Source organism: Terrapene carolina, unplaced genomic scaffold (assembly GCF_002925995.2).
Source record: "Terrapene carolina triunguis isolate 2854851 unplaced genomic scaffold, T_m_triunguis-2.0 Scaffold194, whole genome shotgun sequence".
NCBI lineage: Eukaryota > Metazoa > Chordata > Testudines > Emydidae > Terrapene > Terrapene triunguis.
Window position 1 is genome coordinate 5,667,659 of NW_020664545.1, and position 23,512 is coordinate 5,691,170.

At 48.6% G+C, this 23,512-nt stretch overlaps 1 protein-coding gene across 1 annotated transcript in view; it reads left to right on the top strand.

The window, feature by feature from the left end:
• The window catches only part of RNF126 (ring finger protein 126), an 18,063-nt gene extending 279 nt beyond the window's left edge, over positions 1–17,784 (top strand). Inside the window, exons 2-9 of the mRNA XM_026655027.2 lie at positions 7,716–7,774; positions 9,935–9,998; positions 11,187–11,431; positions 12,501–12,569; positions 12,660–12,729; positions 13,986–14,079; positions 16,204–16,319; positions 16,560–17,784. Coding sequence (XP_026510812.1) covers positions 7,716–7,774; positions 9,935–9,998; positions 11,187–11,431; positions 12,501–12,569; positions 12,660–12,729; positions 13,986–14,079; positions 16,204–16,319; positions 16,560–16,709 — 867 coding nt within the window. The 3' untranslated portion in view covers positions 16,710–17,784. The remainder of the gene's footprint in view (positions 1–7,715; positions 7,775–9,934; positions 9,999–11,186; positions 11,432–12,500; positions 12,570–12,659; positions 12,730–13,985; positions 14,080–16,203; positions 16,320–16,559) is intronic.
• Positions 17,785–23,512: the final 5,728 nt, after the last annotated feature.

Here is a 23,512-nt window from a genome sequence, read left to right on the forward strand (position 1 = left end):
AGAAGTGGGGGGATGAAGGGGGTCGGGGCTGGGGAGGGTGAGTGATCAGGCTGGGGGAGCTGGGGCAGTGGGGGGATGAAGGGGGTTGGGGTGGAGGGGGGGGTCAGGGAAGGGGTGTAAAAGGGTCCCCTAGGCGGGAGGGGGAGGGAGGTTGTACTGGGCGGGGTTCAGGGAAGCCAGTCTGGGAGGGTGATGGGCTCTGTGCTGGGGAGAGCGGGGAGTTTCTAGCCTGCTGGGCATCCCCTCGCTCTTCCTGGGTTGGAAGATAGCAAAGGGGACTGGGGGCCTCTTGGGTGGGGAGCAGGAGGGTGAAGGGGACCCCCCCCCATGTTCTGGGAAGAGTGGGATCCTGCTGACTGTTAAACTGCGAGGCGGTGGCTGTCCCCACACACCCTTCCCCCAGGCTTTCGAACTGGGACAGCTTGACTGGGAGGGTGACTTCAATGTTTCCTGGTCACATACACTGCAAAATGTTTGATCAAAAGACGCGCCCACCCCAACGCTGCCTACACCAGATACCCAGAGGGGCTGTCTCCTGGCACCCTATCCATGCCTCGGGGTTTTTCTTGCCCCACTGCCTTCATTTATGTGGCGGGAGAGGTTCTAAGTGACACGCTTCCAAATTAAAGCTGTGTGTTTACTACTCTATGTGCACCAGATAAACCCCAAACCAAAAACGTGGGGGGGGAGGGGGTGAGAGAGTTTCTCCAATTATCAGCAAGCTTTTCTATTAACAGTCAGTGGAGAAAAGCGGAGTGTAACCCTTAGAGAAAGTAATTCTTTGGAATGTAGGAATGGGCAACCGTGAGGCAAACACAATAATTTCACTGACCAGCGCAGGCCTGTTTCTTATACTCATTGTAGTGCTTTAACAGTGTGCTTTGAGCTCCACCTAAAATGCCCATGCATCTTTACTTGTTAGGAGAGAAACACCCTCCCCCCATAATGGTGAGAAAAAAGTGCTGATTATTGGCATGAAAGTGACTTTGATAAAGTAACACGTTTGACCATGACTTGTAGGAAATCCAGCCAAGATGTGTTCTATTACTGAGTTGCCCAATGTCATCAGCCCATCAAGTTTATTTTTGAAGTTAATGAGCCTTTCCCTTGATGCTGAGCCTTTATTTGTCCTGAAACTCCTAACATCATGCCAGGAAATTAATTGCAATAGAATTTTTATCTTTAGTGAAAAGCGACAAAGTCCTGTGGCACCTTATAGACTAACAGACGTATTGGAGCATAAGCTTTCGAGGGTGAATACCCACTTCGTCAGATGTGTATGCATCTGACGAAGTGGGTATTCACCCACGAAAGCTTATGCTCCAATACGTCTGTAAGATGCCACGGGACTCTTTGTCGCTTTTCACAGATCCAGACTAATGCGGCTACCCCTCTGATACTATCTTTAGTGAAATTCATTTGCTGATCTGGTGTACAGTGAAAACTCAAGTTGTGCCATGAACTTGGTAGTAAGTGAGTTCCAGATATAATACTTGACATTTTAGTAGAGTGCTTAGCAGCTGAACATCTCAGGGTCCTTTAGACATGTTGCTAAATATTACTCCGGTATTACTGGGGAAATTGAGCCCTCAAACAGATTAAGAAATTTACCCAAGGTCATAAAAACATCAGTGCCAAGGTTGGAAATAGAACCCACTTCCCTACTCTAGCCACTAGACCATGAGGCTTCTCGGTGTTGTATTGTTTCTAGGGAAGTCTTTTTAAATGGTGTGCAAAAATAATCCAGTTTAATTCATATTTAAAAATCAACCCAGAGCTTCACTATGTATTGTAAATGTGTGTTGCTCTCAACCGGTCTCTTTACCAGAGTAATTCACAGGGCTGTGAATGGTTGGTTGGTTGTGCTGGACTACTTTGTTAAATCTTCCTTCTGAGTGTTCAAATCTATAGCATTTTATGTAGTGATAAGAGCGCTTTTACCACACCCTTTGGCCGGGGTTTTGGAAGGAGCAAAAGGAAGTTAGGTGTTCAGTTCTTATTAATTCAATGGGAATTGGGTGCCTAACTCCCTTGGGTCTCTTTGAAACTCCCAGCTGTAAAGTCTGAGTTGCAGAATCCTACCAAAAATCTATCTTCTGTTAGGTTATATCTACACTACCACATTTGTTGGTACAGTATAACTTGTGTCGTTCAGGAGTGTGGAAAAAACCACCCCTCTGAGCAACGCAAGTTTCACCAACAGAAGCGCCGGTGTGGACAGTGCTATGTCGGCCGAAGAGCTTCTCCCGCCAACGTAACTACCGCCTCTCTTTGGGGATCGTTTAATTACGTTGATAGGAGAGCTCTGTCCCATCCGCATAGAGCGGCTACACGAGAGATCTTACAGCGGTGCAGCTGCATTGGTACGGTAAGCTTTCTAGTGTATACCTAGCCTGGGTGAAGTGTACGAGATTTTGAGATAAACAAGTCTCTTTTTTGCCTCAGACCTGATAAAGAGCTCTGTGTAGCTTGAAAGCTTGTACTCTCCACCAACTGAACCTGGTCCCATAAAAGAGATTCCCTCACCCACCTTGTCCCTCTCATATCAGCTACAACACCACTGCAAACTATCTTTTAGTGTCAGACTTGACACCTAGTGCCAGTAGATTGTGTAGAGGAGTGTATGTTTATCTTAAAATGAACTAGAGGAAAGTTTACACGTTTTTTATATTTTGAGGGTGTCTAGATTAGTTCGATGATTGTCTAGTAATTGTAACAGGCTGCTGAGAAGGTTGTCAAATTATTTTTAAATATAAATAAAAATGTCTCCTTTAAATCAGTTGCTGTTCAGCTGCTACTGTAGCATTGCTGTGATCCTTACTGTGAAAAGATTCTGCCTCTTCCCGATGTTTTTTAAACCTCCCAAAGTTACAAAAATACTAGTTTTGTTGTTTTTGTTTGGTAAATAGGCTCCCACATCTCAGTCTGTGTATGATTTAGCTTTAAGGTAAATACCACATTATGAATGCTCCTCAGGATGTGATCTTTGTCTGTGAACAGCAGCTGCTAAAACCTTCCAGGGCACACTGATGCTTGATTCTCCAAGTGTGTGTGTGTCTGAATATACCTGGTTAACCCTTTGTATGGAGGAGATTTTTTTAGGTATGACTATCAAACACTATATTTTATTTTCTAGTCTGATTATGTTGTAACGGACGTTTTTAACCACAGCTTCAGACTCACTAGCTGGATGTCCTTTTCTTTCACGTGTGACAGCAGGGATTCCCTGATATTTCGACAAACTACTGTTGAACTGGGAGGTTAACATTTTTGTTAAAGGATGTTTAGCCTGGCAGGCTTTAATTTGAGCATCCAGCTTTCCTGATAACTCCTCAATTCAGTGGCTGTTTGATGAAAACTTTGCTGGCTGTTATTTTAAAATCAGGAAAGAGAATGTTTATAGCAAGATTTTCTAGATACGCCACCTTGGACTTATGTCAAGCACTGGTTCATAAACTAACCAAGGACAGGGCTGGTTGTTGCTTGAATGGAAGACCTTGAGGAAATCCAGCGTGGTGATGCAGCTGGTGGCACTCGTCTTTCTGAGTCAGCAACTGGAAGTGCTGTTTCTGAAATACATAAAACTGAGGCCTTTAATCTTTGGTCCCATTAGAGATTCCATAGTGCTTTTCAAAACGTGCTGAAGATAGATTTCTTGGCCAGATTCCAGCTTAGGTAATTAGTCCACCTACCCACAGTTCTTCCTACAATGTTATGTTGCTGCGTTCTTTTAAACACCTGCTGTTTCACTTCTGGGATACCTGCAGTTGAGCAGTGGGTGAAATGAACCCTTTGTATCGCTGATCAGTTTTTCACCGGGTTGAAAGAATTGGATTTATATTTTACATTTATATACAGTTTAAGAGCTAAAAGGCTGATATGCTCCTGCTAACTACTCTTGAACTTTTGAGAGGGTGGATAGGGAATTTGTTGGTTGTCACCCCTCCATCCCCCCCCCCCTCCAAAATACTTCCTCCCAGATATATTGGTCACTAGCCTTGTGTAATACACAAAGGTGGGTTTCCTATAACAATTGGAGCAATCCTTTTGGTGGTGAATGCAACCATTGTCTGTTTTCTAACCTCGCTCAATGCTGAAAATCCAGGCTCAGTTGATTGATGCTCAAGAAGCTAGTTGTTTCAGAGGTCCAAATTAGGTAGGTCACGCTTATTGACAGCAAACTAAGTCACCAGAGTGGAACTGACACTGCATGTGTTACAAAAGGAAAGAGTCTAACAGTTTGAGGAGCAGCGAACTTTGGCAATTGTGCTGTTCCAGCTGCAAAAGAATTTGCTGATTGCTGTATTCAGAACTGCCTGTTGGCAAAATTATATCCCTCTAATAGGAAAGCTGAGAGGAGCCAATCACTTGCTTCTCTTGATCAGGCTCACGGTACTGAGCATGGAAAGCAATAGATTGGTTTTGTAAATTCTTATCCGAGTGGGGCATTGATGGAATTTGAGGACATTGGCTGAAGTTTATTTCAAAGGGAGAGAGACGGATCCAGTTTTTTGTACACTCCTTCCCCTGTGTGCCGTTAACCAACTCCCTGTGAGGCGTTTGGGTTAGGTAGGAACACATCTGAAATACAGGTTGCGGGTATTTTGTAGAAACATGACTGCAAATCTAAAGAGAGTTCCGTGGGGGAGAGGAGGCAGCTGCATCTGTTAAGTGGTGTTCAGGGACAGTACCTACAGATGGGTAGCGTCTTGCTGACTCCTTATTCTCTGTAATAGAGACAAGATTAAATGGATTTTGGGTGTTGCTGTGCACAGCTAGGGTCTTACAATGTTTTTTTCCCCCCATGGCTTGGGAAGGAATCACAAACTTCTTAGCAGGGTGAACACAGGCCACTTGCATCCTGTTCCTGTTGGGAATCAGGTAGCTTGGCTCCTAAGTGGAATATCTTTGGGCTTGACTACACTGCCCCACAGTTTGGACTAAAGGGATGTGAACAGCCGTGCACACCAAAGTGCTGTGCTGTAACTGCCCCGTGTGGGCGCTTCGGGTGCAAACGTAAAGATCCCGAGTTCACACTAATTTAGTCCTTTTGGACTTGGGACCTTTAAATTCATGCCTGCAGCGTCCACAGCACTTTGGTACTCACTGCTATTCATACCACCGTAGTTCAAGCTGCAGGTTAATGTAGACATGCCCTATGTTCTTGGGTGTGACAATCCTGAAAGTAAAAGTGGTAGGGGAAGCAGCATCTGCATTCTTTGGAAAGATAAACTCAGATAAGCCAGCTATTAGTATTAGTGGAATTAGTAAATTCCACTTAGGGTAGGCAAAATATAAATGACCAAAGTGTCCTGTTTGGTTCAAACTGGGCATGGTACACTTCACTTCCTCTCTCGAGCTGCACTGTATTGTATAGCATTGTTGTGTGTAGTTATTTGTGGGGGCTCATTTTAGTGACAAGTGAGTCCTTCGTATAATTTTAAGCCCTTTGAGTTTCTTCTGTCTCAAAGGGGCAATCGAACCATCAATAGTCATTAACCAGAAACGCTTCACTAAAGCTGGGACAAAATGAGAAAAGCAGGTGTAGAAGACCCTTACTCCGAGAAGGAAATCCGATTCTGAACATGGAGTCTGTTTGAGCTTTATAAAAGGTCCGGTCTTAAATTTGGAGCGATAGAGGTAGATGGAACGAGCTTTCTCTAATGAGCATGCAGAGTGGGAGGTTATTTTAGTGTTTGTGTTGCAGAATGACCCCCTTATGTCTCCTTGAAGCCTCCATTGGTAGAGCTACACTGCAATTATAAACCCATGGCGGGCCCATGCCAGCTGGCTGGGGCTGTGAGGCTTCTAAATTGTGGTGTAGACATCTGGGTTCTGGCTGGAGCCCAGGCTCTAGGACCCTGCAAGGTGGGAGGGTCCCAGAGCTCGGGGCTGCAGCCAGAGCCCCAACTCTACACCGCAGTTAAACAGCCTCTCAGCCCCACATGCCTGAGTCAGCTGGGTTGTCTAATTGCAATGTCGACATACCCTGTGTGGTGAAAAATCCCAGCTCTTGTGAGTAAATGCTTTCCTCTTTGTTCTTCCTGACATTATAATTGGCAGTAACTGTAACTCCACATTGTTTCTCTTTCATTCTGACAGTTTGTCCTCTAGAAGCCATTTGAAAATCAACACGTCCGCATGCTGCCTTGCCAGGAAATCCAGTGGTTTTGCTTTCACTTCACCTGTGACTACATTACGATCTGTCTTCTTTCTAATGCTCTGTCTGCGCTGGGGGTTAACCAGTGTTATCGGAACCACTTTTAAACCATGCGCCAAACAGTTTCAGGCTTAAGTTTGTCTGGCCAGTGTGATGAAGGCCCAAGTTCCCTCTAAGCTGTGCGGCCACATGGCTGCGCAGCAGGCTATCAAGGGCTGCTGCGGCAAGAGAGGGCTGGGGGGAGTCCCCTCCCCCCCCTTTGGGGCAGCCTGCACCCCAAACCCCTCATCCCCAGCCCCACCCCAGAGCCCACACCCCCAGGCTAAGCCCTCACCCCCTGCACCCCAACCCTCTGCCCCAGCCCTGAGCCCCTCCCACATCCTGAACCCCTCATCCCTGGCCCCACCCCAGAGCCCCCAGCCGAAGCCCTCACCCCCCTGCACCCCAACCCTCTGCCCCAGCCCTGAGCCCCCTCCCACACTCCAAACCCCTCGGCCCCACCCCCACCACACATCACTTCCATATTGGTGCACATAACAAAATTAATTCCGCACATGGATGTAAAAAATAGAGGGAACATTGACTGAAGGCATACGTTAATGATTTAAAAACTGTTATAGAGGGTGCTTGACTTTCTGTGGTCTATAATCTAATCTCTGCATAACAGAATGCTTTTAAAACATGATTTGATAACAGTTGTGCCCTGTTCCCACTGACTAGGGAAACTGTTATGCCTGAAATGGTTTTATGCAGCATTTAAAACTGGTTCATGTAATACAGTGTGGATAGAGAAGGATGTAGCCATGTGTCTGTATCCCATGAGTCTGTTAAGTAGAGATTCTTTTTACAAAAGGGTGAGAAACAAGCATGGAATTCTGGGATTTGTAGCCTTCCATCATAAAAGGCACAAAATAAGTCCAGATAGAACTCCTGAAATCTTCTCAGTTGCCATCAGAAACTAAAGAATGCTCCGGAAAGTGTGAGGTAGAAAGGCTGCCTATTACATTTGTAGTTAATCCTGCTCTACCTGGGGAAGGATAGTAAGAGTGAGGTTATGAAGTTTGGAATTTTCTCTGGAATGGTTAACTTCACGTATTGTTACATGTTGGTCCTCATTGTGAAAGTTGGTGTGGCCTTGCATGAATTAAGACCAATTTCTAGTTAGTCCCCTTAAATGTGAATAATTTGAGCCCGGTGTTACACGGGGCTGCAGTGCTATATGTCCTACCATATCTAATCCATAAAGATGGCTTCCTCCTTCTCCAGGACTTAGAGCTCCTGCTTGTCCCCAGAGTGGCTCAAAACAGTGACTTCTTTGGTCCTTAAAGCATGGTGGACTTTGGGGAGTGGCGCAATGCCTGACTTCACCACTTAGTTTATGAATGTTATTCTGAGCGCACAGTCAGGTTTTCCGTGCCTTATGCCTGTTGGCTAGCAGTAACATCCATCCTTGAGAATGGAACGCAGGGTTTTTCTCCATTTCTCCATATGGAAGATACTATCTGTAACTATTTTCTAGCACCTGCGTTTCTCATGTAGTTTTTCTCTTCTATAGGATTATATTTGCCCAAGGTGTGAATCTGGTTTTATTGAAGAACTTCCAGAGGAGCCCAGGTAATGTGCTGTTCCTGAAGGATACCGTGAACGTTAACTTGGAATCTTCTCTGTTCTGTTCCCTTTTCCCGGGGTGGGAGGTGTTACAAACTAAGGGGACCGGTTGGACAACCTCTAACGACATTTGGTTTTTCTCAGTGAAAACCTACTTGATTTTTCCAAAGTTGTAACATACTTAACTCACACACAGTCTGTGTCCACAACCATGTTTCCCAACCATGATGGATGGAAGCCTGACATCCTCACTAGTGACCTGTGGACATTCAGAGAACTTTCTGCAGTTTTGACTGGACTTTCTCTGCCCTGGGCTGCTTGCTCCAAACCTCTCTCTTTCCCACAGTCTCTTCATCTTAGCTTCACTCCATACCGTCTCTTCTCCCATGCCTTGACCCCTCATCCCCCTGCCCTTTTCTTTCCTGATCCCCTGCTAACTACCCCCCTCCCCCAAAAAAACCCACCATGCAACTTAAATCCCATTTGCTGCCATCACATTGTTTACTCTGCTTGTATGTTCTACCTCATCCCCCACCCTGCATCTGTCTTGTCTAGTTGGTTTGTAAGCTCTTCAGGGCAGGACCGTCTACTGTTCTGTGTTGCAAGGTGCCCAGCATAATCGTGCCCTGATCTTGGTTGGTCCTTAGGCACTACCAAAATATACATATTAATTTAAATAAAAGAATAAGCATGACAGTAGCTGATTTCTAACAGTTTTTCTGCTATGTAGACAATAGCACCTAGCTGTGGGTTAATCGGGGGTAGCTCCCCCCGAAATCTGAGAGCGCGTATGATGTCCCAGAGGCCACTGTGAAGAAACACCCACTATTCCAGGGGTTCTCAAACTGGGGGTCGGGACCCCTCAGGGGGTCGCAAGGTTATTACATGGGGGGTTGCGAGCTGTCAGCCTCCACCCCAAACCCTGCTTTGCCTCCAGCATTTATGTAGTGTTAAATATATTAAAAGTGTTTTTCATTTATAAGGGGGGTCGCACTCAGAGGCTTGCTATGTGAAAGGGGTCACCAGTACAAAAGAGAGAGAACCACTGCACTATCCCATACACACAGCAGGAAGCAGTGATACACACATAGTTATACAGAATGTGATCAGGGTGTGGTTTTTGCCTTGTAAAAAATGCTTTAATGTGTGGACACGCTGACCTGTTTTGGCTGTAATGGTGCGTTTGCCAGTGCAGGTTACACGTAATGTAATTCTTGGTCTTGACTTGCAGAGAGCGTGGCCTTGAGATTTAAACAATGCAAGGTGACCAGATGTTAAAGAGATCCACTTGTTTGTTCTTAAACGTATAAGCAAGTCTCTGCCTATGTCAACTGTATCAAGTGTGCATTAGTTATTCCTTTGGATTGCAGTAGGTTTTCTAAACCCATGCAGAGGCATAGCTCCATGCTGAAAGGCAGCATTGTCTGGTAGATGGAGCTAGAAATCGTGCCTAGCTAATCCTAGCTCTGAGAGTGACTTGCTGTGACTTTGGCAGAGTCAATCAGGTGCTCTGAACCTCAGTTTACTCTGCTGTAAAACCAAGATAACATTTAGCACACGCGTGAGCCATGAGGAGTAACGTTCATACAGCTCTTTGAAAGCATAGCGCTATGTATTGTTAATAGTTCTCTTGTAATCATTTGCTGTCATTCTCTGACTGGTCATGTGATTTTGCAGTGCAGAAAAGAGGACTGGTTCCAACGAGTGGGTTTGCAACAGCAGCATTAAGCGTGTTTGCATCGTTATGATGTTGGCATCCTAAATCTTACCCTCATGGTGCTCTGGAGAACGTAGCTGAGTTGCCTAGGGGTGGAGTGGGTAGAGGAATGCTTGGCTGATGTAACAGGTGGGTCTTCTCTAGCAAAGTTACTGTTCTGCAGCTTCATGAGATGTGCACAAGGCAATCAACAAGAGGGGGAAAGATCTGAATATTCAGGGAAGTAAGAAACAAAAATTACATGAGCGTTTGCGGTGGAAAACAGCAGCTGATGAGAAAATAATGTGTTGCTTGTGAAATGGTTTTGCACAACTCGTAAACTGGTGTGACGTTTGCCCCTACCGAGATCCCATCCCTTGCTTCCCTCTGCTGCAAAAGGCTTTCCATCGACCCCGCGCCGTCGCGAGTCAGCATTTCTGAGTCTAACTGATGCTGTTCGCTCTTCTCAGGAATGCTGAGAATGGTTCCAGCTCTTCCGCGTCGACCAGCGATCAGAGCAGGCATCCATTCGAGGTGAGTAATAGCAGCTCCCCAGCCCCTGCTAGATTATTTTTTTCTTGCCATTGAATCTGAATGTTTTCCACAGACAGATCATTTTATTATGTCCCCTGGATTTTGTCAAAGTTTGGGGGTAAATATCATCCAAGCGCCGCTTCTAGAACTCTCTAAATATGGCATTCTTCTCGGTGGACAGCTGCGTCTCCCCATATCCCGCTTTTGTTAGGGGGAGCCAGGCTGTGGTATATTGAACTGTTTATCTGGGTATGCCGTGGTCACCGTTTAAGGCAGGGGTGGGCAAACTTTTTGGCCTGAGGGCCACATTGGGGTCGCAAAACTGTATGGAGGGCCGGGTAGAGAAGGCTGTGCCTCCCCAAACAGCCTGGCTCCCACCCCCTATCTGACACCTCCCAGTTTCCGCCCCCTGACTGCCCCCCCTCAGAACCCCTGACCCATCCAACCCCCCCGCTCCTTGTCCCCTGATCGCCCCTGGGACCCCACCCCCATCCAACCCTCCTACTCCCAGTCCCCTGACTGCTCTGACCTCTATCCACACCCCTGTCCCCTGACAGGCCCCCCGGGACTCCCATGCTTATCCAACGCCCCCCCGTCCGCCCCCCAGAACCTCCGCCCCATCCGTCCGCTCCCTGTCCCCTGACTGCCCCCCAGAACCTCCCGCCCCTTATCCACCCCCCCGGCTCCCTTACCATGCTGCTCAGTACAGCATGTCTGGCAGCCAGGCCGCCCGGCTGGAGCTAGACACACTGATGCTCTGCTCAGCAGGAGCACGCAACCCCGCCACCCAGAGCGCTGCCCGCGCGGTGGCGTAGCTGCTGGGGAGGGGGGACAGCAGGGGAGGGGGCTGGGGGCTAGCCTCCCTGGCTGGGAGCTCAAGGGCCGGGCAGGACGGTCCCGCGGGCCGTAGTTTGCCCACCTCTGGTTTAAAGAGTCAGCAGTTAGCCTCAGTGCCACACAGTGGTATCAGAAGAATAATGGTTATTTCCTAAATTTAATCTCGGCCGATGCTGTCTGCTCATTACAGAGCTGCTTCTCAGCACAGAGCCCTCAGCTGTGATGCTGGAGGCTGGCTGCAGAGTCTGGCTTTGTCTCATCCCAGAGGCCTTTGTTGGGACCTGAATATTGTTAGTAGAAGTAAAAGCTCGCTCCTTGTGACCAATCTGCCTTGAATTCCCTTCACTACAGAACGTGGATCAGCACTTATTCACCTTGCCACAGGGCTATGGCCAGTTCGCCTTTGGGATTTTTGATGACAGCTTTGAGTTTCCTGCCTTTGGGTCCAGTGGCCAATCTGAAGACAACAGGGACTCCGAGAACCGGCGGGACAGAGAGCACCAGTCTCGGCACAGATATGGCGCAAGGCAGCCCCGAGCCCGCCTCACTGCACGGCGTGCCACTGGCAGGCACGAGGGAGTCCCAACGCTAGAAGGGTGAGAGGTGGTTTCGCTTTCCAGGGCTCTGCTCAGTGACCAGGGCTTGATTTTCTTTTTAAAGGGGTTTAGCTGAGAACCATAACATTTGTTTGTGTTCTCCATTCACGAGGACTAGCCCCTCACTAAAAACTTCCTGTGTCGCGTTCTTCTCCTTCACAGATGTCTTACTTTCCATGCAAACAGCTGCTTTTGGGAGGTTACATTTCAGCCGGACTAGAACCCTTATCAAGCCTGTATCTTGAGTGAAATTGGCCATGGTTTACCTGTACTCTACAATAGGTCATACCACAAAGAAGGGAATATACCTGGGAGCTTTTAACTAAAAGATGCCCTAGACTGAGTAAGCATCTGTCTGCCCTGATTCTTTTCCTTGAGCTTGGTCACTTGTGGGCAAAGCAGCATGAAACCCAGCTGATGTGTTCGATCACTAGTGAATTTCTCTGCTCCTTGCAATCAGCAGTTGGAAATGCTGCTGCCTCCTAGGCCTATGCTAAAGAGTAGGACCCCAGAGACACTGTCCACTTCCCACCTTTGTGTAGGAAAATGTTCCTCTCTGAATAAAATCCTTCGACTTCTTTCTGTGGCAAGAAATAAGTAGTCACTAGGGCGTGGTCTACACTGGGGGGTGGGGAATCGATCTAAGATACGCAACTTCAGCTACGAGGATAGCGTAGCTGAAGTCGACGTATCTTAGATCGACTTAGAATCACTTACTTCGCGTCCTCGTGGCGCGGGATCGACGGCCGCCGCTCCCCCGTCGACTCCGCTTCTGCCTCTCGCGGTGGTGGAGTTCCAGAGTTGATGGCAGAGCGATCGGGGATCGATTTATCGCGTCTACACTAGACGCGATAAATTGATCCCTGATAGCTTGATCACTACCCGCTGATCCGGCGGGTAGTGTAGACGTACCCTTGGATGCAGTTGCATCTTAAGCCGGATACCGTGTCTTACCTTTCGTTCCCCCTGATGGTACCACAGTATTTCCTAGCTACTCTGGACTTCCGGGCTGTTTGTGGGATTTAGTGGATCCTAGTTCTTATTTGATTTTGATTTTGCTGTCTTTCAGAATTATACAGCAGCTGGTCAATGGCATTATTGCACCTACAACAATACCAAACCTAGGACTAGGCCCTTGGTGAGTTGGAGTTACGGGTTACTCTACCTAAAGGTCTGGTTGTGTGTAGTCCCAGTGGAGACTAACACCCTGTTGTCTTTATTCTTAAAGGGGAGTCTTGCATTCGAATCCAATGGACTATGCCTGGGGTGCCAATGGCTTGGATGCAATTATCACACAGGTAAAACTGGCACCTGTTCTATACGTATGCCACTGGGGGATGCTCGTGTGCAGTGATTGGTACTGGAGTGGGGCCCTTTCTCTAAGAATCTACCCTTCTCCCTTCCATAGAGGGGTAGCACTGATATCTGTCTTGGTTAGTGGGGACTTACAGTTCAGTACGCCTCCAAACCCTACCGTTGAGTCAATGTGTATAAAAGTGTCTACACAAGGAGCTTAGGTTTGCACTCCATTGCCAGGGAAAATGTCTTTTGTTTCATGTTTCATGATTCATGTGTCTTGAAATGCACCAGTAGGGAGCGCTCTGTTTACTTCCCCTGCAGTGGCTTATCCTGGAATGAGGCTTTTCAGTAACTGTTTCCTAAAGGAAGCAATGTATTTGAAAACCCAAGATCTGCACCTAGGAGGAACAGTGTGACCAGAAACATGTTTCAGTCGGGGCTTGGTTGTGGTTCCAAAAGACAAGCATGTTCTCCTGTCTGCCACAAGCTGACAACCTGTTTTATGGCTGTTGGTGATTTAGGAAGGTAGAAGAGAGGGCCGCACTTGATTCTGCTCCTGGTATTCCTCATGCTGTCCGATAACAAAGGCACCCATTAAATTTGTGGCAGGAACAATGTTTTAAATTTAAAAACATTAAGAGGAAATCATTCCTGTAGCATGTGTTCGGCAAGTGGAATTCACTGCTGCAGAGTTCTAAGACGAATTGTCATGACTGGGGCATGGGCGGTCAGACCTAGTGGTTGGAGCAGGAGTCGGGAATTAGGAAGCAGTCCAAAGCAGGGAGATCCCAGTTGCACGCACAACTTCCTGTTCCTGTGCTGGGTTTATATAGAAGTTGTGAACCAATCAGGACCTCCAGCATTCTGCCAATCAGATTCCAGGACTGGAGTCCTCTGCCAGGGGCTTCTATTCTGGCAACTGCTAGCAGGTCCCTGGGTGGCAGGTTGGAAGAGCCCTGTGGACCAGGGTTCAAGACTCGTGGTCCCCGCCGTCTATGCGCATGTTAAATCTCATGCTGAGGGTTGTCAGCTGGTCCATTCGGAGGTCAGGATGGAATTTTTCTCCTCTGTGCAGCTCTGCAAAGTTGCCCAGCTCCACGGTGGGGAATTAATATTTGAAGCATCAGGAGTTAGCCAGCAGTAGAAGCAGGTGACAGGACACTGGGTTAGATGTTTCAATACCTTAACCTAACAAATCCTGTGTACCATCCAGCCGGTGTCGTTTTCCTGTACTGTATGGCGTTTTGTCTTTCAGTTATTAAATCAATTTGAAAACACTGGGCCGCCTCCAGCAGACAAAGAGAAGATCCAAGCGCTCCCCACCGTTCAGATAACAGAGGAACACGTAGGTACGTCCCCTGCCTCCTCAGCGAGTCGTCCAACGAAGAGCTTTGCAAAGCTTTCATGTGGTTTTTCCCTTGGGATTTTCATGTTGGCTGCTAATCTGTCGAATTCCAGAGGCAGAACCAGGCACAGCTCTCTCATACACCTGCCTGAAGGAAGCACTGTAAAACTGATACGTTTGCACTAGGCAGTTAACTGCCCCAGCTTTAGCAGCTAATGTAGCTAGACGCGTATAAACGTTGGAGCCAGCAGAGACGTTGGGGGACTCTCTTGGAAATAAGAGGTCTTTACTATCTCCTGGGCATTGTCGCTTTTTAGGGGAATCTCACACCGCTGTAGTGCCACTGGTAGGAGGGGTGGTGTAGAACAGCCGGCAGCATGCTTACCACTGCGTAGAGATCGGCTCAAGCCTCATTTTAAAGCCCAGACCGAACCTGTTGAGGAGTTTTCATACCTGACCCAAACCTGATGCTTGTAGTTGGGTGGGGCCCATCAGTTTTGTTTCAGGTAGCCCGGCTCTCGCACACGCTGTGCCGGACTCTGGGCCAGGAGCCCTATGCTGTCTGGTCTCCACCCCCGCACTCCACTCACCCCCCCAGGAGGTTCTGTCCATGCCACTGCTGGGTGCACATGGTACATGACACGTCGCACTCCGCTGGGGCTCCTTCCTACAGGACCGGGGAGCCCAGTCTGAGGCATGCCCCTGCAGGGAGCTCGGCTGCCGGGCAGCAGCTTCAGACAGCCCTAGCGCCTTTGGCCACGGAGTTTCCTGGCAGGCAGGCAGGACGGGGAAGGAATCCAGCCCACCTGCGGGGCTAAGCCAGCATCGTCCCACGCCTGCTGTGCTGTGCTATGTGTATCCCACCCCTACCTGCACAGCAGCACAACGTGGGGCTCCTGGTGCACTCCGAGCCTCCTCGTGCTGCCCAGCTTCCTGTTTGGGAGAAGTGCCCCTTCCATGGCAGAGCCGGGCCGCTGTCCGCCGACTCCTTCAGCCAGCTGCTGCCACCTCCACTGAGCTCTGGGGACAGGGAACCGGATCCTTCCCTTGCTTCCTCCGAGTCCAAACCCGAGTGTGAGAGCGTCAAGTTCTTTTCATGCCTCATCTGACACCTGTAGTCAGGTTCCGGTCAGGCTGCAAGCCTCTGCCCCTGTCTCTTCTAGATGGGCTATAAGCAGCATTAGATGAGACAGCCGTAAAAATGCACCCGGTGGGGCTGCAGCTGTGAAATTCTCCTGAAACGGTCAGCACTGGTGCAGCCCCTGCGTGTAAACATCTCTTGGGAGCAGTGAATGGTGTTTGCTGGCTGTCATAGCAGTGCATAGTAAAATGCTGGGCAGACTGGCTTACAGGAATAGATATTTGACTCTGTTAGGTTTAATATAGAATTAGGCTTGGCAGACTTTGATTTTTAGTTTTTATACTATCCGTGTTTATTTTTAAGCTTTTTTTTTTATTTCTGTCTTCACAATGGGGGAATGATGGGAGGGATTGGACAATACTTATTGAATGACCATATTCGCTGAGAGTCACAAAGTTAGTTTTGTAATTGTTAAAATACAAATTGTCGACCACATATGTCAAAATATACACGGTACGTTTCCTTAACTCAAATTCTAATAGGTTCTCAAACAGCCTTTTCCTTTCTTTACGGTGTGTACATTTTGATGATGGTTGATGGAAATATTTTTTCCTGGGTTTGTGTGTACAATGACATTGACATTTAAAAATAAAAAATCGAATCTTTCCAAGCCTACACCTGAAACACTGGCAGCAGCACGTTGCGGAAGGGAGTAAGAGAGAAAATATAGGTAAGGAAGGAGAGGAATTTGGGAGTAAGGTGGAGAGATACAGGCAGCTATCTCAAGTGGCAGAAGGTCTGGAGGCAGTAGCTTTCTCCCCAATGCTGGGGAGACTGAGAAAGGCCAGTTACCCGATGACCTAAGTCAAGAATAAAGAGAGTCAGGTTAGCTGGAGCACGTCCGTGGCGAGTTTTCAAAGCTGGGCAGCTCTGAACGGATTTCTGAAATGGGAGGGGAAACCAGCGCTCAGTCTGCTCCCAAGCGGTGAAAGAATAATACCCAGTCAGCCCTCTTGATTCTTAGCTTTGTGTTTTTGTGACTCGCAGGTTCCGGGCTCGAGTGTCCTGTATGTAAAGAGGATTACACACTTGGTGAAAATGTCCGGCAATTACCCTGCAATCATCTATTCCACAATGGCTGTATAGTCCCTTGGCTGGAACAGGTTAGTTACACCAGCGTGCGGATCCCTTTGATGCCAGGGGAATATTATATACTCTGGACATGTTCCATTATACTGTTCTCATTGGTAAATATTTCTATATCCTGATGATGCCTGAGCGTGAGCAGCCTTTTGCCTCTGAAGAAGGAGGCAGTCAGCAGCGTGACCGGCTGTTACTCGCACTGTTCCCATGTCCTATGTCTAATCCTTTTTCTCTTGATTTTTTTTTTTTAATCTCCAAAGCACGACACATGCCCCGTGTGCCGGAAAAGTTTAAGTGGACAAAACACTGCCACGAATCCCCCAGGACTCACAGGGATGAATTTCTCCTCCTCGTCGTCTTCCTCTTCCTCCAGCTCACCAAGTAACGAAAACTCGTCAAACAACTCATGAATCCTAGCCCAGCCCCTGTCTCGCGTTCCCTGTCCTTAGCCCTTCCTCCCTAGCCAACATAAGCAACTAAGGGCCTTCCGGAGCGGAGCAAGGGGGGGAACTGAAACCCAGAAATTCCCTCACGAGGCCCCTGGTTCTTCAGAGACGAGACACCTCAGGTTCTCCAGTGGGGGGAAGTTCTCTGAATTCATCGCGTCGCCGCGTGGACTCTTAAAACTGCCGTGAAAGGCCGTTAAGCTTCACAAAGTGGAAACCCAAGGTGCTGAGCGATTGGCTGCGACTCCAACGGGGGGAAGGTGGTTTGTATGGTTTTGAGATTCCGCTCTTTATATTCTGCCCCCCGCTCCTCCGTCCCTTATGCTTTGAAGTTTTAAACCTTTAAAATGACAGTGTAACAAAATCTGGTTTGCTCCGAGGATTTCCAGGTGGGGAGGGCGAGTGAGGGTGGAGGAGTTGCCACTGAAAATGTGAACTCTTGGAATAGACAGCTATCCCTCCCTCCCCTGCCACAGTCCCTTTTTGTTTTCTTTATAACTTCACCCTTCTCATAGTCAACACCGAAAGGGTTTTTATAATTTTAAATTATTACTGCTGTTAAATAAATGGACATTTCAGCTCAACAAGAAGGTATGCATGATTTGTGGATAAATACAGGGTAAGCTCGTCTGAGTACTGTACTATACCTTCCCAGCGACAGGGCAGCCTGCCCTGAGATCATTGTGCCCTCATTCCCTCCCCAGCGTGCCATAGGCTGGTACACGGTGACTTCTTTAGCACTAGGTTCCTACTGACCAACGCCTGTGTACGTTGCCAGCCTGCAAATCGTCAAGCGCTGTCGGCTGCGGGATAGAAACTGCAGCATCCTTGTTCGGTTTTTGTATTTCTACCCCTCCTGCCAACCCCTGCAGTCCTGCCCTTCTCTCACCCTGGATGCGGAGTGTTGGCTGCAGGACTGGAATTGTACCAGAGTGAGGACCAGCCAAACACCATCGTGATCTGATCAAATACAGAGCAAGGGACGCTTGAGAAAAATGTATTTCAAAGCTACTTCAAAATACAGCTGCTTTAAAAATTCCCAGGAGCTTGTGAATCGGTTTCCTTGCAAGAGTTGGTTTGCTGGGGGGAGGGTGGTGGGAGGAACTTTTGTCCTGCTGATCTGGGGGGTTTTGATTTGGTATGAGGTTTTTTAATCGGATCCATTCTGGAGGGAGGAAGTCAGAGCGAGTATGCTCAAAGTTACGTTTTCATGGGTTGGGGGCAGGACATATTCCATTTACTGTTCTGATCACTTTAAAACTTCAGCTTCAGTGGCGGATGGTGTGATTCTGAAGGCATCCATAGTAGGAACCGGTATAGATGGGGGTTTTCCAGGCCTGCCTGCGGGATAGAGGGACCTGCCCCATGTAAAGGGGAGGCTGTGACACAAGCTGTTGCTGGAGGATTAAGGGAAGCAACTGATCCCATGGAAGACCCCAAAGAAGCACTATGGGTGTGCGGCTCCAACTGAGCTCTGGGGCTGCACAGTCAGCAGGGAGAGCCAGGTGGGAAATCTAGCTGTCGGACGACAGAAGATGCTGAATGATGTGTCTTCAGGGTGAGAGGTAGAAGCTTATTTCTGGAGTCAAGTGGTGGATTCTCAAAAACAAATCTGCTCTTGAGAGCTCGCCACACTGACATGGTCTGGCCTTAGAAGGAATCCTGGAGTCTTAGCCAAGATCAATGGGTGTGTGATATGCAATGTGTGTTGAAGGCCTTCACAGAAGTGTACGGGGGAAGGAAGATGGGTAAGGAGTCCGCTGCAGAGAGAGCCTTTTCCTCCAGGGTGGGACCGTGTGGCAAGGCACATGAGCATTCTCTCATCTCCACGGCCAGGTTGACAGGTTTTACCAATGTAGCTATGTCAGGAGTGTGGAAAAAATCACCCCTCTAACTCATGGCTTTGCCAGCAAAACCCTTTGTGTAGACACATCTTATACCGCAAAAGGGACTCTTTCTGGTATAGCTAATGTCATTCGGGGAGATGGTTTAACAGAAGAACTCCTTTTGCTGGTATAAGCTGCATCTCCCCAGGGGACTTCGCCCAAAGCCTTTGTAGTGTGGCAGGAACGCTGCCAGCTTTTTTGCTGCCCTAGGCGCCGGAAGGTCCCGCCCCCGAAATACCGGGGCGGCCAAAGATCCGGCTGCTGCCCCCCAAATGTTAGCGCCCTAGGCGACTGCCTAGGTCGCCTAATGGGTTGCGCCGGCCCTGTAGTGTGGACTAGCCCCAAGTAATGTGAGGTTTTTAACAGGAAGCTGTTATACCCTGCAAACTCACAGTTGCAGTTTTGTGTGTTGCCAGCAGGTGGAGCAACAGGCCCAGAGGTTTCAAACAATCTGGTTGTGGCAAAGCTAAAACGTCCTAAAGATGATTGGGTGTCTAGTGGCAGTCAGCCAGGTCACGTACTGACCCGGCTAACCTAGTCTTCATGGGAAGGCTTTTATTCTGACTCTGGGGCAGGGGGGCCAAGGGGACCTGGCTTATACCTTTAGTTAAGATCTGTGGCTCGGGGTGTAAATTTTAGGACTCCGTACTCTCCTCGCTCCACAGCAGAGCTACCACTGGGCTCAATGGGAGATTTGCACAAAGGTCAAGGGGAGGATCTGGCCTTTATGGTAAAAACACCAAGGAGTCTGGTGGCACCTTAAAGACTAACAGATGTATTTGGGCATAAGTTTTTGTGGGTAAAAACCCCACTTCTTCAGATGCATCCGAAGAAGTGGGTTTTTTTTACCCACGAAAGCTTATGCCCAAATACATGTTAGTCTTTAAGGTGCCACCAGACTCCTCATTGTTTTTGTGGATACAGACTAACACGGCTACCCCCTGATACTTGATGCCTTTATGTTGTAACTAAACTTTTATTCTGCCCTTGCCATTGTGCTCAGGGAAATATGCTCCTGGTTAAGACCGGTTGGCTTTCTTCCTCTTCCAGCCACCTTTCTCCATCTCTCCTCCAGTCTGTCTGTCACCTCTTTTCCCTCCCTTTCAATAACTTCCAGTCCCCCACCGGTGGAGCCAGCTCCCATTCCCTTTCCCCTCCTCCCATCTGCGAAAACCAGAAATAGTTCACCCTGCCATCTAAAGTGTCGCTGGTCATGTGCGTTATCGCCCCAGTCAGGTTAACGGTAAGCGAGGAAGTACGTACCTCTCTCATTGTTTCAGGCTTGCTGCAGACTCAGGCAGACACCACTGCCTCAGTTCCACTTGGTGCACGTTTGGAAGGTTATCTTCATAACTGGGGGGCTAGAAACCTTTTTATAAAATGAAAGTTTAGACTCCATGTGGGCCACATAAATGTACCATGCTGGCTCGGGGCTGTATGTTTGACACTATTGCTATAGGATGTGTAGTGACAAAGGCCAAAGTGGGCGAGCCTAGAGTCATCGAGTCACCCCATTGTGATTAGGGTGATCCATATAAAAGTGACTGCCTTCCATATTTCCCCGCCATAGTGTATTTCCATTGGGGCAAACACAGTTAGAACCAAAACCTAACTATCTGGGCTCTGGGTCTTTGGATCTCCTGGCAAAATCAGCCTATGGACCCTTCCTTGACTTCTCCAGCTTAGCTCCACTGCTCCCCTACCCAGACTGTTGGGGTATGTTCTGCTTCATACTAAATCTGGAGTTTCCCTGTGTCCCACTGGTTCCCCGTTGCTTAATGTTGCCAGGCTACGATGCTGGTGACTCCTCTAAATTGACCTGTTGTCCTAAGGCCCCATTGCTGGTTGGCTTTTAGGACAGTCTCTGTTTTTAGGATTCAAGGGCAGAAACTCGGCTGTGCTCTGAAAGGGTGAGAATGCAACCAGGAAGCCAGTGCACTGTGGAAAGGGGGAGGAGCTGTTAGACTCTGGCTGCTGGCCCCTTGTTGACAGTCCAGTTTGTGAAGTGGGGCCATGGGAGAGGCTGGTAGGATGACTTGAGCAATCCTGCCGCTGTACTTTCTGTTCCAGCGACACTTCATAAAACAAACTGGCTGTTACACGCCAGCTGGGTCACTTGGATTGCCACACACTTCAAACCCTCTCGGCTCGCTTCTCAGTTGCCTTGTGCTGTTGAAAATCCTTTGACCTGTTTCATGTTAACTTGAGAACTCTGGGTGGGAAGGAAGGTATGGTACTCCGGGTATCTCCTTTAGATGGTCGCTCTGACACCTCTACGACTTTCAACTGCATCTTTCTTGAGATACTCGCAGAGGTGCCTTCTGCACCATATGTTGCCTTTTATAGATTTGTTAAAGATGCATTAGGGCAAGATGGTTCTAGCCCTGCTTTGTGGAGGACGCGCAACTTCAAGGTTGTTGCTGACATAAAGGAGGGACCGGTGCCATGAAAATCCAGGGGGTGTTTAAACTCGCAGTGGTGATGGTTGTGGTAGTACCCAAAGCCTCAAATCAGGAGTGGGGACCCCACGTCCTCCCAGAGAGTTAGATCATGACATCATAACCCCTTCCCATTAAGGAAGAGGTTTTCCAAAGAGTTCTGCTCCCATCTAGGCAAGTGGTCAGATGTTCTCAATGGGATGCTGCTCGGTGCTGAGTCCTTAAGAAAATCAGTCCAGCAGGGTATTCATTCCCTCCAGTTCTTTACGCTCTGTCACGTGCAGGGCATTGATCCATCCTAGTTCAGCTATGCTGTTGAGGCTGCTGGGAGTCTAAGGAAACCCTTAAGCACAGGTCTGTGTCTTAAGATCATCCAAGGGAAGATGGATGTTTGTCTAGAGCCTCTTCTTAAACTGTTTCGGAAGAAAAACTAGACCATTTTGCTAGAGGACGGAGCTGCTAAAATGTCTGGAGAAAAAGCCCAACTGTGAGTGCAGCGCGTGACCATCGAAAGCATGCCTGGGATTCACACCAGGGTCTAATCCAGGGAAGCTACACCTGAGCAGCAGTGCTGGAATATTTCTCCCATCGCGCTTGCCAAGTGGACATGTGTCGTTGGGAAGTTCCTTTGATCTTTCAAAAGGCTGGTATCTTCGGGACGGGGCATCAGGGTCGGTGGCTTGTTTGGAACGTCCTGAGCTGGCTGGTGAGGCAGGAATTTTGTCACCAGGGCTGCCTTGCTTGAGGGCCAGCTCTCTCATAGCCCATTGATCTTGCTTCTAAGGATGAGTGGGTTTAGACCCAGGATGGACAGAAGGAAGCATTTACTTCGTCATTAAAACACAGGCCCGGGAGACAGAGAGGTAGTTTCTGTACCCAACTCTGCCATCGACTGAGACCTTGGACACCTTTGCTGTGTCTTCCCACTTGTAAAACAGGGATGTTACCTACTCCACACAGGTATAGGGCGGCTTCATTCATTCATGTTTGTAAAACACACAGTCTCACAAACTGCCAGAAGGCTCCCAAGAGTTTCCTCTCCAGGCCCTTGTGGCTAACGGTGGTGGTGTGAGACCTGATTCTCTTTAGCAAGAGGCACCATGGGGTTAATGCGGGAGCTTTTCCCCTGAGCACAGACCAGTTCTAAATCTGGTTTGGTGACAAAGCAAACAAGTCGTGGTTTCTGCACAATTTTGATTCTCCAGAACCTGGCTCAGCACGGGTGTTGCAGAACTGTGCACAGCCAGAGCCCCGTGTGGGACGCTTCCGGGTTTGTGCTATGTCTGGTTCCAGCCAGCGTCTCGATCGCTACATTCACCCGGCTGTTTTCTTCAAAGGAAACGAGTCAGCGCTGTAGCCTGTGCCCCTTTAAGGACCGAGCTGCCTTCAGACACACAGAGCATGACTCAGTGGCTAAAGTACTAGCCTTAGACTCTGGATACCTGGGTTCGATTCCCTGCTGTGCCACACACCTTGGGCTCAGATCCTTAAAGGTTTGGGATCTGGGCCTTGATCTCTCTGCCTCTGTAAGCTGGGGGTAAAAGCACTGTCCTACCTCAGAGGGGTGTTGGGAGGAGGTCAGATTACCCGAGTGCTCAGTAATGGGGCTATGGAAGTCGCTCAAACCAGCACACCTGCATGCCTTAAACAGGGTGAGGTGCAAAATGAGGCACTTCCTGGAACTGTTTTTGGTTGGGGGCTTGAATCCCTGGGATATAACCAACTAATAAACTCTAAAGCTTCCATCCCACTGTGCTTTGCTCTGGGTCTCATGGAGAAGGAAGCTTTTCTGGCCAGAACAGCGCTCCAACACTAATCCCTGAGATGGGGAGTGGGGGTGAATAGATTTCTCCTGCACCAGAGATATCTTCTGGACTGTCTCGTAGTGGGTGAGATCAGGAGCTCCATACGGGATCACAGGTGGCCTTTCCTGCTCTGTAAGAGGATGCTGCTGTGTTAGGGAAGCTGTTGTCTCAGTCTGATGGGGTGGCTTGAGTCCACTAGCCTCGTTTAGTTACTGAGAGACTGGGCTGCTCCTTGGAGCTTGACTTTGATTCCTTCTCAATAGCTAGGGATTTCCCCTCTTATACTTTCCTCCTTCTCTTCCTGCTCCAGGAGGGGCTGCTTCAGCTGGAAGCGCAGTGATTAGGATCAGGCAGCTGTTCTTACTTGATTCCACAGTGGAGCCTTTGATGTGCTGGGCACAGCCCGACGCTCCAGTGTGAGAAGCTGGCAGCAGTAAAATGAAGATAGGCCAGTTCACGTACCAGCACAAAGGAGGAAGTGTCTCTGCTGCACCTGAGAGAGGTCAGAGGGGAGCCTGTCTAGTATACACCCAGGATCGGAATGTCTTGGTCAGGCTGGAGCAGCGGTGTGGTGTAGAGGCTACAGCTCTGACCCTGGGAGTCAGGAGATCTGGGTTCTACTCCTGGCTCTGCCATTG